The 17,594-nt window shown below is 34.5% G+C and overlaps 2 protein-coding genes across 2 annotated transcripts in view; one reads left to right on the forward strand and one right to left on the reverse strand.

Moving 5' to 3' along the window:
* The window catches only part of GNAT3 (G protein subunit alpha transducin 3), a gene marked incomplete at both ends in the record, with an annotated part of 47,545 nt that extends 35,485 nt beyond the window's left edge, over nucleotides 1-12,060 (forward strand). The window contains 3 exons of the mRNA XM_081102360.1: nucleotides 8,243-8,372; nucleotides 8,548-8,701; nucleotides 11,870-12,060. Coding sequence (XP_080958486.1) covers nucleotides 8,243-8,372; nucleotides 8,548-8,701; nucleotides 11,870-12,060 — 475 coding nt within the window. The remainder of the gene's footprint in view (nucleotides 1-8,242; nucleotides 8,373-8,547; nucleotides 8,702-11,869) is intronic.
* CD36 (CD36 molecule (CD36 blood group)) overlaps nucleotides 1-17,594 on the reverse strand; it is a 275,923-nt gene that overhangs the window by 195,808 nt on the left and 62,521 nt on the right. Inside the window, exon 2 of the mRNA XM_081102358.1 lies at nucleotides 14,777-14,959. The gene's annotated coding sequence lies outside the window, so the exon portion shown is untranslated. The remainder of the gene's footprint in view (nucleotides 1-14,776; nucleotides 14,960-17,594) is intronic.

Raw genomic sequence — 17,594 nt, forward strand, 5'->3', positions numbered from 1 at the left:
TGCCTTTTCTTTCTTACTCTCCTTCCTCCTCTCCACATTTCTCGCTGAAACACAAAAGGTAGGTATAAGCCTTGAGTCTATTCCAAGTTTCCACCCCCAGGTTCTCCATTAAAGAACAGCGTTTGTTGAGGAACAAAGGCCCCTTTTCTTTACTTGTCTAATGAGTTTATTGTAAAGTCCTAGAAAAAAGTTATCACTTGATGTTAGCGTGTCTTACATAAGCTAATAAAATTCCCCAGATCCTAGATTGTCCGGTTCATAAGTCAGTTATGAAAATTAATGTCACATATCAAACACCTAGAAGTTCGCAACCCTGGTCATTCTCAGAAACCCTGGTCTGTTACTATCTTCTCAGAAATAGGTAGGCACCATCATAAATTATCTTTTTTTATAAATAGTTGTTCGTCAAACATTCAAGGCACAGAGCCTCTGTACTTCCTGTTCTCTTTGCCTAAAATGTTCTGACCTTGGATGTCAGCAAGGACTGGCTCCTTCTTAAGTCCTCGAATCAAATGCTATCTCCTCAGCGAGCCTTGATCATCCTATCTATTAATCATCCTTGCATATCCCTGTCACTACTAAACTCAGCAGTGTGCTGGTAAATGTATAAGAACAAGCTCTCGGGGGCAGGGAGATGGGGAAGGCTTATCTGTGACCCTTTATTATTTCCTTGGTGTAAATAACCTGACAACATCCAATTTCAACTGACCAACATGTTGTCACTCATGTACAGTTGGGAAGAATTGCAAAGAAACAGCACTTAATAGCTACACCAATGTGAGCCGCTGTCCTATCATTGATATATTAAACTACATTTTTTTTCTTTTGAAAAACCAATATATGAAATTGTTTCTTTATCAGTTCACTCTTTCTCTTTCTGTTTCTGCCTCATACACTCTGAGCTCCAGGAGGCCAAGGGCCGTGTCTGTTTACAGCTCTATCTTCCATGATTATCAGCATGGCTAGCACAGAGTGAGCACACAGTCAATTCCTGCTAGATGAATACAAGTACTAGTTCAAACACTCTATGTACATTATCTTTACACCAAGAAATGGAAGCTACTAGTAAGCCCAGCCTGCGTGACTCAGTGGTTGAGCATTGACCTATGAACCAGGAGGTCACAGTTTGATTCCCGGTCAGGATACATGCCCCGGTTGCAGGCTTGATAACCCAGTAGGGGGCAAGCAGGAGACAGCCGATCAATGATTCTCTCTCATCATTGATGTTTATATCTCTCTCTCTCCCTCTCCCTTCCTCTCTGAAATCTCTCTCTCTCGCTTTCTCTCTCTCTCTCTCTCTCTCTCTCTCTCTCTCTCTCTCTCTCTCTATATATATATATATATATATATATATATATATATAAATGGAAGCTAAAACTAGGTGAAAGATTTCCCCAAGATCATATATAGAAGTACTAGAAATGTGATTAGCACGCACGCATTTCTAATTTCAAAGACTGCACTTCTTACACTGCATGTCACTGATGGGCTATGGATAAATTGGGATGGAAACTATTCTTTTTCTATAATGCATCTGGCATGTGCTTCTTCTAGTCTTGTTGGTCATTCATAAGTCGCTTCAGAGAGAAGAGGGGAAGGGGAATAAAATCAAATGACAGCCTGATGGGGGGATATCTCTGAGCTGTCAGGCCCCGTGGGACTCGACAAGCCAGTGCTGCTAAAACCAGGGCACATGATGGCCAATGAGCTCACTAAACCTCAGAAGTCATGTTCTTTTCCTGGAGAGGCCTCTTGTGAGAAAAAATATATTTAAAACACTGTGTTATTTTTAAAATGCAAATGAATACTACTCAGAATATTTGCTTTATAAATTTATGAATATTTATATTTAGTTCTGAGTGAAATAGGTGTTCCAGGAAATGAACATGACTTCTGAGGTTTAGTGAGCTCATTGGCAATCATGTGCCCTGGTTTTAGCAGCACAGGCTTGTCGAGTCCCATTGGGGCTGCCAGCTCAGAGATATCTCCCCATCAGGCTGTCATTTGATTTTATTCCCCTTACCCTCTTCTCTCTGAAGGGACTTAAGAATGACCAACAAGACTAGAAGAAGCACATGCCAGATGCATTATAGAAAAAGAATAGTTTCCATCCCAATTTATCCATAGCCCATCAGTGACATGCAGTGTAAGAAGTGCAGCCTTTGAAATTAGAAATGCGTGCGTGCTAATCACATTTCTAGTACTTCTATATATGATCCTGGGGAAATCTTTCACCTAGTTTTAGCTTCCATTTCTTTTTTGCATATTAGGCTTTTATTATATAGGATAGGAATTTCTACACTACACAACTACTACCTCTTTGCCACCCACTAAACCCACTTTTCAGCTCTTTTCTTAATAGGTTTTTCTTTCTCACTGACTCAAGAGGGTAAGTTATTAAAGGCATCTTCTATGAGGAAGAGAATGCAGGAAATTTTTCTACAAAATATTTAAATTTTACTATAAAAATATTAAAGAACACAGTTATACTTTTTATAGAAATCTTTTTTAAAATATATTTTTATTGATTTCAGAGAAGAAAGGAGAGGGAGAGAAAGGTAGAAACCTCAATGATAAGAGAGAATTGGCTGTCTCCTGCACAACTCCCACTGTGGATTGAGCCTGCAACCTGGGCATGTGCCTTGACCGATTCTGTGACCTCCTGGTTCATAGGTTGACGCTCAACCACTGAGCCACACCAGGTGGGATTTAGAGAATTCTTTAAAATCAATTAAATATGTTTTTAAGTTGAGTCAGAGCAATATTAATTCTTTAATAAATTCTCACAGTTAAGTCACCTTTTTTCCTTTTTTTGAAGTGCTGAATAAGATTATCTAAAAGCATACAGGCATTTGTAGTCTAAAATTTTGTAGTATTTCAAACAGGAAATATAAAAACAATGTACATTCCAATTTATTTCAGAAAGCGCCCAGGTATTAAAATATAGTGCATTAGCATTGATTTGTATTCACATACCATAAATTATCATATCACTATTTAAAAACCAAATACTTAATTTACATATTAAATTAGAGTATTCAGGAATTTTAAACAGGAACTTCAAAATGAAAAATTATCTCTGCCAATGTACTGTATCATTTTCATGTATCACCTAATTTAGTGGAAATTACCTTAGAGTTCTTATCAAACCAGAACGCCAACTGTCAAACTGATAAAATTAATTACCTTTACAGGTGTTAAAATACTGTGTAAATGGAAAATGCAATGCAAATGTGAGACCTCTTATTTTTGTAAAATAATTCCTCAGGACAAAGAACTTACAGATTTATTAGAATTTATTAAACAATTATAGAGAAGTCACTTTCCATGATTAAAAAACAATTGACAGAACATAAAACTATACAGAAGTCAATGAAAAGAGGTCAGAAAATATTACAACATAAAGCTTGAGATATTTTAAATTTAATATAATTATTTTCTACATTCGAATGGATATCATATAAAATAAATTATAATTTTCCTGAATTTGAAGTTGAGTCATGCGCACTGTGTTAATTTCTGGGAGGTAGATTCATCTTAGCTCAGGAGTGAGTCTGGTGTCTACCCAGCAGCTATATTTCAATTTAGCTTTGTTATTCTCTATTGGGTCTCATAGAGCAATAACTCATGTATACTATCTATTTGATTAAGTTATGTTTATGGTTAATATTACCAAAATAATAAGTTATAGAACATAATGTGTAATTTATTCTAGTGATAGAATTTATTTTAATGAATTTATAAATTATACTATTCAATAAGTAGAGAATTACATAGTGGGCATTTTAAGTTCCAAACTTGCACACAGATTTAGCAAAAAGTATATAATGATACTAACAATTATGGGAGTTTAGAGACCCTGGCTCCCTCATAGTTGTAAGTCCTTTTGATTCTGTTTTTTGTTTAACCCCAAATAATTAAGGATTTTAGAATGACCTCTGTGCATATACTTTATGTCTGCAAGTGTCTACCCTGATTTTTAGAACAGAGCACAAGACAAAGACTTGATTAGGCCATTTTGCTATGGCTCTGTAGTGATGACACAGATCCATCTGTTGACCCTGTCATGTAGCCATCATAAGAGGTTATGTCAATTGTGTTAAAACCAAGTATCTTGAATAAATCTCATAATTTAATAATTTAAAATAATACTTTAAGTAAATAATTTAAATAAATTCCTACTCAGATTAGATCTATTTTTTTGTGTGGTCAAATATGTAGATGTCAGTAATTATAATTTTTCTAAGAGAATCACATGCTTATAGGATGAGCAAAAACATTTAACAAATAAATTAGCTACAGTAGCATTATTTATTTTTAGCTATCCTATGTCATATAATGGTTTTGCAAGCACTGTAAAGGGCAGATTAATAATAATCTATTCTGATATGAAGTATGAATAATCTTGTGTGGTAAATATTTAGCCAATTGTTTACCATAAACCCATAAAACTCAAAAATTTATAATAGACTATAAACTCAAATGTTTAGTCAACTGCTTAATATAAAGCTATAAAACTTTGATGACTTGCCCTATATTAATGCTCTGGGCAATTTAACAAATTATTGATGTTCTGCTATGAGTTAAAAGCCTGACCAGTCAATTTACAGCCGCATCAGACATTTCAGGCATTTAAAAAGTTAAAAAAAAAAAAAAGAATTCTAGCTTAAGTACCTTACTTAATAAGAAAATATATATTACCGAAAACAAGAACAAAATTCTTTACCCAAAATGAGAACTGCAAGTTCCAATCTCTGTTATTATGGCACTCTGGTAACCTTAACTGTTTAGGGAATTAAGGGTATTCAAGCTGTATCACATGTCCGTTCTCCAGATTAATTGCCCATATAGATTGGCCCAAACCAAATGTTCATCAGCAAGTATATGTGTTCTTTGTGTTTATCTTCGTTTTTCACAGAATGGTCATGATGGAATATAAACACACACACATATAGAAAATCACTGCTTCAGTGAAATGTATAATAAATAAATGCTCTACTTTGGGAATCTTCAAATTGTATCAATAGGATGTTATGCTTTATAGCTCTAAAATAAGCCTCAAATTAAAATTTAGAGAAAACACTAAAGTGAAAAGTGATGTATGAAAACTAAATTATGACAACAGCAGAAAAATATAATGCAAGTTTTCTTAGAACTAACATTATATCCTGAAAAATCTATATAAAAAGCAAAACTCCAGCTATTGGTCTGATTTGCTAATGAACATTTCAGTTCTATAATGTTTTCATTACTAGGGACTCTGTAAATTATTTTTAAATCAAAAATATATCAACATGAGAGAAACAAGATTATCCTCTCAGAGATAAAATATTTGGTTACCATGCAGGGAATCTGAGCAGTTATCTAAAGTCACATTAAGAATATTCTCAGCCGAAACCGGTTTGGCTCAGTGGATAGAGCGTCGGCCTGCGGACTGAAGGGTCCCAGGTTTGATTCTGGTCAAGGGCATGTACCTTGGTTGTGGGCACATCCCCAGTAGGGGGTGTGCAGAAGGCAGCTGATTGATGTTTCTCATCGATGTTTCTAGCTCTCTGTCTCTCTCCCTTCCTCTCTGTAAAAAATCAATAAAATATATATTTTTTAAAAAAGAATATTCTCAGATTTGCAAAATTTGAATATATCTGATTGAAAATATAAATGTGATTAAATAAAGAAAGTATCAGTCAGAATAGATGAAGATAGGTTCATTGTCCATAAAAGAAGATAAAAGATGCCCCAAACAAATGCTAATAGGACTAATCCAAACCCTGTTTAATAGGGAAAACTTAATCAAGATATCTTGGAAATTGGTTCCATCATTCTTACTGTGAAATTTGAATATTTGGCGCTCAGAACAAATATCCCATTCATCCAGTGACTTTTGTCCTGGCTCTGTGAAGAGTTAGTTCTCCTTTATAGGATACCCACCGTGGAAGCAAACTCTGATGAGAGGATTAGAGCAAAAAAAGAAACAAGAATTATGGAGGTTCTTACATGTTAAAATCGAGTGGGTGGGAATACAAGGGGTGGATTTAGTTTGACAAAGCCCACCGTAAGTTTAAACCTGGTGATGTATACTCCATCCTCAACTCACCAAGTTATTCCACAAGTTAATGCATTTTTGTCCAATGACACTATCACATTTCTTTGCCAATAAATGATCCATCATGTATTTATATATGATTAAATGGAGAATATGTGAAACACCTAGAACACAGACTGCCTACAGTATCTCCATCAGAAAAATGAAACAAAACACCTGAAAGGTGGAGAATTTTCCCAGTGACCTGTTTGGCACCACATAGAACCATCTGACCAGAGGAGAAAGGTCAGACTCCACAGCAAAGGTAATTGCAATTCACTCGATGAGGGTTTGAGACAATCAGATAATATGTCCTACTTGAGGACCTCTGGTTCAGAGTAAGTAGACTTAAACTTAATGATATCCACAACACACCATGTTCTCTCATTCCTTACACATGCACTTTACATTAAAATACCCCCTCCATGCCATTAACATGGAATATACTCATTTATTTAGCACATTTTTATTGCATGTCTATTGTACATCAGGGATTGTGCCTGACACTGGGGATATAGCCATCACTACTATAGATAAGGTCCCTGCCCTCATGAGGCCACTATTCTATTAGGGAGATAACAGATGCTAAATATGTAAAACATATAAATAACCAAACCAGTTAATGACTGATTGTGACAATTACTATAAAGGACATTAAGAGAGTGGTGTGATAAAAGTAAGTGAGGGATGAAGAGAGCCTTCTTGGTGGAGGAGACATTAACACTGAGACCTGTTGAGAAAGAAGTGTTACATAAAGAAAAGGGGAATCATGTCACATGGAAAGGAGACAGACTACAAAAGTCCTGAAATAGCAAAATTTAGGTTTATATTAAAGGAACTGAAAGAATAACCTTGTGATTGGGATGTATTAAAAAGAGGAACATGGTATGAACTTGGATAGGTAAGCAAGAACCAAAACTGCTGTGGCCTTAGTGGTCATTAAACCAGTTTGGGTTTGATTCTAAGGTGGAAAAGATGCCATTGGATAGTAGACCTCTGGCAATGGCCCTGGTCAGAAATGTTGGTGGCTTATCCAAGAGGAAAAGAGTTGGAAAGAAGTGGTTGAATTAGAAACTGCATTTTTGATGTGTTCTAAATGGATGGTAAGGGGATGTAGGGCATTAAAAATGTAGTTTCTGTATTGAATTGCCATGTTCACATTGGTGCCTTGTGCCAAAATAGAAAAACAGAAGGAGAACCAAATATTCAAACACCTCCTCTGAGTAAGTTTCATGATCCCACAGGCTAAAGTAAATCTCTCTCTAGGCTCACACTCTACCTTATAGATTAGAATTTTATTAAATAATATTATAAAAATGTATTTGTTTTTCTCTCTATCACACAGAGAGCGCTTTGAAGATAGTGAGGATATTTTTTCATCTTTGTGGCTGTAGGTCTAGCACAATGTCTAGTGCATGAATTTATTTCTGGGCTTTCTATTCTGTTTCATTGTGTCTATGTGTCTTTTTATGACAATATCATACTGTTTTAATTAATATAGCTTTGCAATATAGTTTGGAATCAAGGAGTTTGATGCCTCTAGCTTTGTTCTTCTTCCTCTAGATTGCTTTGGCTATTTGGGTCTTTTGTGGTTCTATACAAATTTTAGGATTGTTTGTTCTATTTCTTTGATAAATACCATTGGGATTTTGATAGGGATTGCATTGAATCTGTAGCATGGGCATTTTAATAATATTAATTCTTCCAATCATGATCAAGTTCAATAATCATTTGAATGAATGAATGTAGGAAAAGCTAAGAAAACAGTCCAGGAAGTATATTATCAGAACTATGATAGTTTCCAATCTTCTTGTGGATTATATTAATTTAAGACTATATATAAACTTTGATCAAAATCTCCTAAGGCTAATCAATTTCTTACTAAAATTCTAAGCTACCTTAAATTTCCCACATGCTCGAAGTCAGTGTGTGATTTATTTTACTATAGTTTGCATGAAGTAAAAAAAGAAAATGATGAAATTTCTTCTTTAGTCCTTGAGCTGAAAATTGGACAAAGAAGATGTATTTTATAATGAATAAAAATCAAACGACTACCTTTTAGAGATATAAAAGTATCCACTTAAAATTCTAAAAGTTAATCTTAATGAGAATTTTGGAGGCTATTTGCAAGTTTTGTTATTCTATTATTTTTTTTTTAAGAATGTTCGATGTTGGTGGACAGAGATCTGAGAGAAAGAAATGGATTCACTGCTTCGAAGGAGTTACATGCATTATATTTTGTGCAGCACTCAGTGCCTATGACATGGTCCTAGTGGAAGATGAAGAAGCGGTAAGTCAAGGCCAGGGTGAAAAACAAGCATTTTCAGTTTGCAATATTACTACCACATTTTCCAACACAATTAAGGCCTTCCAAAGGTGTTATTTCTAGATCCCTGTTTATCATGTCCAAGATTAATATTTTGCAAGTAATAATTCTACACATTCTCATCTCTTAAACCAAACAGAACAGAATGCAAGAAAGCCTTCACCTGTTCAACAGTATCTGTAATCACAAGTACTTTGCCACCACCTCTATTGTCCTGTTTCTCAATAAAAAAGATCTCTTTCAAGAAAAAGTCACCAAAGTGCATCTTAGTGTCTGCTTCCCAGAGTACACTGGTAAGATAATTTTCATATAACTACAGAGGAGTAAAAATGTATAGAGATACATGTTTCCTTATCTGGATCGTGACATGCAATATTTATGAGGTTGAGGCTTGTAGTATGTTTTGAGTCATGTGTGTGATCCAAACTGGGAAAAATTTTATAAGAGAAAACACCCTACTTTGTCCGCATCAAAGCAAAGCTCTCATACATAAGCAGGAGATGGTTAGATAGACTGGTGTTGCTGCTCCATAGTAATGCATCAAATGATGTTGCAAACATTAAACATCGTAATGGGAATGTACATTTTATTTCCAACTGGAATTTTTCATATATTTCCTAATGAAGCCTTGGGATGCTGTATTAGATCTCAGTGCCTCCTCAAAGTCTGAACTAACTTTCCTGAAGGATAGCATGAATGAATTTGAGAATAGTGGCACCCTTTCTTTTTCTAATTGTCCTAGAATCTAGGCCCTAGAGTTTTAGTTACATTTATAATTACTGGTTAATCCTATTAACCAGTAATTATAAATGTCAGGTTCTCTAGAAGGGTTATTTTCCCTTAGGAAACTTTTTTTTTTTTGCCATTATATGCTCTGTTGTCAGTAAAATTGGGTAAGATGGAAATATTTATGATTTATACACAAATACAAGCAATTTCACCACTTGATACATGAGTAACCCAGATGTTACTAGGACTATGGCATTCTGTCAAAATAACTGTATGTGCTAGTCTATAGTTAGTGCTTGTATCTTTCTTCTGCATTTATAAATATTAATTATATGTTCACACATTTATCATATGGTTAAATATCATGATTCTGTATTGAATATTATAAATTTCTATTTTATTTGAATTGATTTCAGAGAGAAAGGGAGAGGGAGAGAGAGCTAGAAACATCATTGATCGGCTGCCTTCTACATGCCCCACACTGGGGTCAAGCTTGCAACCTGGGCATGTGCCCTTGACCAGAATCTAACCCGGGACCCTTCAGTCCGCAGATCGACGCTCTATCTACTAAGCCAAACAGGATAGGGCTTGAATATTACAAATTAAATATAGGCTTACAATAATGCTTTCTTTTAACTACTAGAGTTTACTTCTTAGAGCAGTTTTTAGTTTAGAAGAGAAAATACAGAGTTCCCATATACTCCTTCTCGCTGGTCAGCTCCCACAGTTTCCCCTATTATTAACATCTTGCATTGCTGCAGTCTTATTACAGTTGATGAACAGATATTAGTATATTATTAACTAAAGTCAGCAGTTTCGCCCTAACAGGTTTGGCTCAGTGGATAGAGGGTCGGCCTCTGGACTGAAGGGTCCCAGGTTCGACTCCAGTCAAGGGCATGTACCTTGTTTGCAGGCACATATCCAGTGGGGGTGTGCAGGAGGCAGCTGATTGATGTTTCTCTCTCATCGATGTCTCTAACTCTCTATCCCTCTCCCTTCCTATCTGTAAAAAATCAATAAAATATATAAATAAATAAATGGATAAATAAGTAAATAAATAAATAAAGTCAGCAGTTTGCATTAGCGTTAAGTCTTTGTGTTGTACAGGTCTATGGGTTTTACCAAATGCCTGTTATGTGCCCACCATTACTGTGTTGTACAGAACACTTTCACTGCCTTACAAATCCCTGTGCTCCACATTCATACTTCTCCTCGCCCTCCAACCCTTGGAAGCCCCTGCTATTTTCACAGTTTCTATAGTGCTGCCCTTTCCAGAATGTCATATAGCTGGAAGTATACAGTATGTGGCATTTTCTAATGCCTTTCACTTTTCAATATTAAATGCAATATGCATTTAAATGTCCTCCATACCTTTCCATGGGTTGGTAGCCCTTTTTTTTTTTTTATTGTGGAATAATATTTCATTCTTTAAACAAACCACTTTCTGTATCCTTTCATCTATTGAAGGATATCTTGGTTGCTTCCTGTTTAGGGCAATTATGGATAAAGCTACTATAAACATCCATGTGCAGGTTTCTGTGTGTACATAAGTTATTGTGGAAATGCCTAGGAGTACAATTTCCGGATTATATGATAAGACCTCCTTTAACTTTTTAAGAAATTGACAAATTGCCTTCAAAAGTGGCTGTATCATTTTTGCATCCCCATCAGCAATAAATAAGAGCTCCTATGGCTCCACATCTTTGCCAGCATTTGGTGTTGTCAGTGTTTTGGAATCTTAGCTGTTACATTGTTTTAAAGATCATCCCTTGTGGGATTTTTCTCCTGGTAATAATAAATAAAACCTTACCTTCTTGGAAAATCTTTATGCTACCATTCTCTCCTGTGTTAGGTACCCACTCAGCACATTCTGCTAAAGCCAGAAGTAGGTCATTTTTAGGTGTCCTGTATTTGTTAGCCTTCTTATTTTATTTCTGCCTTTCCCAATTGATCCATTGTGTGGCCTGCTACTAGTCTAACTTCCTTTTAAGCACAGCCTTCATTGGCTCTTTATTTAACTTTACTAAAACATCAGTCAAGAATAGTTCTCTATCTTACATTTCTCATTTTAGCTGCTTTGTTTAGTTAGCAACATAGTTCACAATCTGGCCCATACCACCTACTCTACGTGACTTCCTACAATCCCTCTATGAAAATCTTTCATTTTTACCAAACCCAATTCTCCAAAATGCACATTAACTTCTCAACTCGACCCTGAAGTCTAGTGGCATAGGCCATTCTCACCCTCACTTTTGCTTTTCACTCATATAATTTTTCTGTTCTCTTCTAGCTATTCCTTAAGGTCTAGCTCAAATACCACCTCATTCTGCAGTTTACTTTGTAACTTTTATTCTTTTCTTCATTTTGTTCATATGAAACTAAATGCACATATAGACACACAGACTTTGATATATATATATATATATATATATATATATATATATATATATATGCTTCATTACTCACTTACTTGGTTGTGTAAATATATTAGTATTTCTCCTCTATTGATGTAGAGGTTAAATATTAGCCACTTGAAGTCCTCAGTGGTTAAGTATAGTTCCCAGCACAAAGTAGGCATTACATAAATCCCAGATAATTGAGAATTGCCAATATTGACTTTTTAGTACAGAGTACATTAAATAGAAGCACACAAAGTACAATCTTAAAACTTACTGACATTATTTATAATTTTATTTCTTATGCAATTAATGTTTAATTTCTTTTTAAAAAAGGGCCAAATACATTTGAAGATGCAGGGAACTACATCAAGAACCAGTTTCTAGACCTGAATTTAAGAAAAGAAGATAAGGAAATTTATTCCCACATGACCTGTGCTACAGATACCCAAAATGTCAAGTTCGTGTTTGATGCAGTTACAGATATAATAATCAAAGAGAATCTGAAAGATTGTGGACTTTTCTAACAACCTCTTTTTTCCTTCCATTCTTGCCTATGTAGTTTTTCAAGATATAGAAGGAAAGGTGCTATGTGATGTGTTGTTTTAATAGACATTAACATATCTAGAAATGTAAGTAGCATTATAAAGCAAAAAGTTTTCACGCAAAGTTTGAATTTATTGTCACCTGTATCTGGATCAGTTTTTATTTCTGTGGGACATTGAGGATGAGGTGTCTTTGATGTCCTTGGGTCTGAAAACTGGTATATATCAGAAATTCTACATCAGTACAAATCACTGGCATTGAATTTGCTTGGAAATTAAGTTCTGCGTTGTGGCCTATTTTTGATCATAGAAAAATTAAAAGTGCCAGGTAATCCATATTATTTCCATTGGCCAGATTTTGAGAGGCATTCATTTTGGTTGCTAATGTAACTGTGCCTGTACTATAGAGACTAATCAAAGGTGATACATGTGGTATTTTACTGGTCCATTATTCCTGTTTAGCCAGCTGCAAATGAAATGTTCACTTGTTGATGCAAAATTACATATGCAAGAAAATGCATGCAATTTTATCTGCTTCCTTTTTTTCCTTAGAAAATAGTATTAATGCTTAATTTACCTGTGGAATTGAAGATTTTAATCATCTATTTCTGCTGATTGAAAACAGGGGACAATGAATGGTCAAGTACACAGTGTAAAGATGTTAACAAGAGTTCTCAATGGAATGCTCATTTCCCCCATTTTATTCCAGAACAGCAAGGAACATTATTACAATTTTTGGTTAGGGGTCAATTCTTAGACTTTAAGAGAGAAAACGAATTCAGTGTCTTATCATTAGTATATATATTTTTTGTAAATAAGAAGTAGAAAGAAAGAGCAAGTAAATTAGGAGATGTTTTTTTAGAAGAGAAAGACTGAGCTTTTCTCTTGGTACCATATGGTTCATGCTAAATGTCACATGGTATGCTAATGGTCAAAGCCTCCTTTTTAAAAGTTAATTTGGTGCCCTGCAATCTAAATCATATTATGTATGAACAGAAAAAAATGCCTTTTCTTTTTTAATGTGTGTACCATTTACAACATATACTTTTCAAGTATGTCTCAATATTGTTTACTTTCAACACTTGTAGAAGAAGCTGATATAGATCAGAATAGTAGGTCAATGCATGAGATTTAGTATTCTGAAAAAATAGCTACTTAGGTGTTTACAATGTAGATGAGATGAAGGAAACATAAATCAAGCAATATGCCAATCTGTAGCTCCATTTGATTTAGCTGCTACTTCATTGTTCTGTAACATATTTCCTTTCCAAAACATAGGATGATCACTACTCAGTAAGTAACCTTTATTAGAGTGTCCCTGGGTTTATCTTCAAAACCACAAAAGCAGTTATAAACAAATCTGTCTAAGAAAAACTGTTTTTAAATTTTTGTGCTGAATATACATTTTTAAGGAGCCTAAGATACCAAGAACAACAACAACAAAAGCATGAAAATATATTTAGTTCAGGCACTCAATAAAACGTTTTGGCTAAAAAATAACATCTATGTGACAACAGCCCAACATTTTGCTAGGAGATATTCAATGCTATGAGATTGTAAATTAAGATTACAAATGCTATTATTTCTTCCATTGTGTTTTGTCTTTTTTCCTTCTACTCTACTTTAAACTGTTTGTTTCCCTCAGGGTGAGAAGAATTTTCCAGAAAAGATTAAGATACTGTTTGAACTGTTACTATTATAGTTATTTAGATTTTGACTCTGGCTTACCATTAGGATTCCTCTGTTAGGTAACACAGGTAGAAAGGGTTGGGTACAAAATGGTTCAATTTGTCTTTTAAAAATGCAAAACTAATTTCAATCTGTGCAAAAAACTGACAGGCATCAATATTTATTTATGAAATATTATAATCTGAGAACTTTAAAAAAATGCTAAATGACCAATCTATAATTAGAGGTAAATTTGGATTATTAAAACAAATAAAAACAACTTAAATTTATTCCAATACTGATTGAAATTAAAATCTTCCTCCAAATTAAAAACGTTTACTATGCTAAAAAAAAAATCTTTATTAAACAGAGAAATGTTTAATAGAGAAAATATAAAGTAGATGTTTGCATTATTTCTTTAATGATTGCAACCTTAAATTTGACTCTATGTTTTATTTTACATTAAAATTTTAATTAAAAATGGTTGATGCATGCCCTAGCCGGTTTGGTTCACTGGATAGAGCATCGGCCTGCGGACTGAAGGGTCCCAGGTTCGGTTCTGGCCAGGGGCACATGCCTGGGTTGCGGGCTTGATCCCCAGTAGGGGGCGTGCAGGAGGCAGCCTATCAATGATTCTCTCTCATCATTGATGTTTCTATCCCTCTCCCTTCTTCTCTAAAATCAATAAAAATATATTTTTAAAAAATGGTTGGTGCAGATGCACAGCATTTTGGGCTAATTTTTAAAAAGTAACAAAATGGAAAATATAGGAAGCGATGCTTTAGCTGGAAGAAACGCACACTGAGACTAGAAATGTTCAAGTTGCTTAGAACTGAAACGCGTATTTCGATTGAAAATTCAATGTTTAACTGGACAGTTAGGTTTGGGGTTTTTTTTGCATTTATAGTGTCTCAAAGAAGCAGTCTTAGTGGTTTTCATTTAAAGTTCAAACCTGATTATACTGATATTTTCCTTTTGTGTTCTTTGAGGTTTCTCTTCCTGACTCAGACTGTCCCTGAGTCCTGCTTACCTTAGATTTCTAACACTCCCAGCTCATGCATGTCTAAGATTTGTCCAGTTGTCATCACATGCGCTGCCTCAGGGATCTGGTGCAGGCCTATATCTAACGGGTCATTGACAACTAGCCCTTGCAGAGGCTGTCCAGGAACATGAACATGTCAACAGACAAGTCTTTGCATCATGGCCCTAGTCACTGGAGAGAGAAATGAAAAAAGAGTATTAACTAGGTAACATTTTGGTGTCAAAATAAAATTATTGGCAACTCTACAACATGCTTTATGGAAAAGGGCTTTGCAAATCTGTGGAATCTATAATATACATTATAGGTATGCAATATTTTGTTGATTGACAAAATTTATAAAATATATCAATTTTTACAAACACGACACAAATGGGCAAACTACTTTTTCAGGTTATGGACCTGCCTACGACAATGTTTTCCTTGACCCATTATCCTATTTAATCCAAAATGTATTTTAAGCTACTTGCAGAAAATCACTCAGGCTTGACTTTTCATCTAACAATATGCATATGAGGAAAAGTGCTTTGTGTTGATTTATGTGTTTTTACTATGTTACACCACCTCACGATCAGAGCTGGATATGTTTCTTAGCATATATGGCTACTAAAAATAAAATATTTGTGAGAACTGTAAGAGAAATTATGAATCTTCTACCTTTGATTATCTTTAAAAAGAGGAGAGACAGCCTCTGCCTGGGATGGAGTAAGTGCTCACTAGAGAATAGATCCAGTTACGGCTCTCTTTCCATGGAGGTCTTTTCTGACAGTCTTACAAACTAGTCTGTAGCCACAGGGGGGCACACTTACATCACGTGTTTTTCTATTCAAAAGTTGCAGATGTAATAAACTTGGATTACCAGTAACTTTAATGAAACATATAATTAAAATCCTATTAAGAACCATAGTTTATGTTGTGCTTCTAGCTCAGTTGTAAACGATAATCTCCTGATAATCATCATATGCACTATTTTAATCAAATTTGTAAATAACAAAGCTATTGAAACATCTTCAAGTTTGTTTAGTGTTACGACAATATCTAGTCTCTTCCTAAACTCTTTTTTTTTGCCATTTTGAAACTGTTGCTTAAATCTAATTTACCATTAATTTTGTAAAATGTGGGTTGTTTTTTTTTCCAGTAATCTGTATTGTGCCTGAAATCTTGATTAGCTTTCAAAGGTAGAAGAAAAATTATTTGATGCCTAACTGCTATGCTTTGTGACTAGTAATGAATTGGCTGCTTATTATTCTGTACCTTTTCAGTAAATCAAAGTAAAATTTTACTCTGTTGTAACATTAGCCATTCCATTATTTCTTCATTAAAACTTTTTCACAATCACCAAACTAAGAGGAAAATGGGTGCTCTGTGACATTTGGCTATTACCAGCACATAGCTGCCAACACACTTTTCATTAGTAATAGCATAATTGTTATTTTAAACCACATTAGTCACACTAGTTAAGAAATAGAGTCACATGACCGAAAAAGGAAATAAAAAAAAAATCTCAATTTACTTCACAGAGACAGTGATGGCCCTCTTTTTACTACACCTTTCAGATAAAAAGCAAAACAAAGCAAAACAAAAGGGACGATTAAGCAAAGCATAAGCAAAACGAAGACACATAAGCAAAACAAAGAGATTATTTTATTTAAAAGGCATTCATAGTTTCTAAATTGGTCATATTGAAACAAAGCAGCACATTCTGAATGTGATTGAAAATTGTTTTTTCAATGTACATTGCTGTGAGCTTTCTTTTCTGAAAATGGAAAATGGTCAAATGCCATTATAATATCGAAACCAATGGAGATTGTTTCCATTTTAACATAGTAAAAGCCTTACACTGGAGAAAATGACTGTACTTAAAGTTAGCATAAGGAAGTTTAAAATAAAAAGGACCCCATGCAAAATGCCAAAGAAAAAAAAACTGATAATATGCTGCAATTATCCAATGATAATTTGACTATTTTAACATACAAAATATTGATATACAGGTGTACACTTATAATAGCACAGTTATATAATTTATCAGCAAAAGAAACATTTATATTTCCCTTGGAGTTAGATTATTCATTAAAGTGAGTCCACAAATGTTTAATCGGTTTCTATTATATTCAAGAAACAATCACTTCACATTTTTATTCCCATATATAGTGTGCTCCCCAACAATACCCGTAGCAGGGCAGCATAATCATCTCAGATTTTTGAAACAAAGCATAGAGAATTTTATTACAAAAACATATAAACCACAAAGATATGCTTATTCCTTTCTTTTAATTCTGTTCTTTTGTAAATATCAAAAGAAGTACTGCTAAGCAATAGCCACACTGTTTTGCTATAAGACATTAGTGCAGTGGTTCTCAACCTTCCTAATGCTGCGATCCTCATACAGTTCCTCAGCTTGTGGTGACCCCCAACCATAAAATCATTTTTGTTGCTACTTCATAACTGTAATTTTGCTACTGTTATGAATTGTAATGTAAATATCTGATATGCAGGATGTATTTTCATGGTTACAAATTGAACATAATTAAAGCATAGTGATTAATCACAAAAACAATATGTAATTATAAATGTGTTTTCCGATGGTCTTAGGTGACCCCTGTGAAAGGGTTGTTCGACCCCCAAAAGGGTCGCGACCCACAGGTTGAGAACCGCTGCATTAGTGTAAGTATCTGAACACGTGTATTCCAACCCACCATGAAGAGAAGACTTCATTAAACTCACAGATTCCAACAGCATATTACTCATCAGGTGATTCATTGTGAATCTGTGGCAAAATGTTTTTCTGAACTATATCCCCAGAACAGGG

The sequence above is a fragment of the Myotis nattereri genome, assembly GCF_964212035.1.
Source record: "Myotis nattereri genome assembly, chromosome: 11".
In the NCBI taxonomy this organism is placed as follows: Eukaryota; Metazoa; Chordata; class Mammalia; order Chiroptera; family Vespertilionidae; genus Myotis; species Myotis nattereri.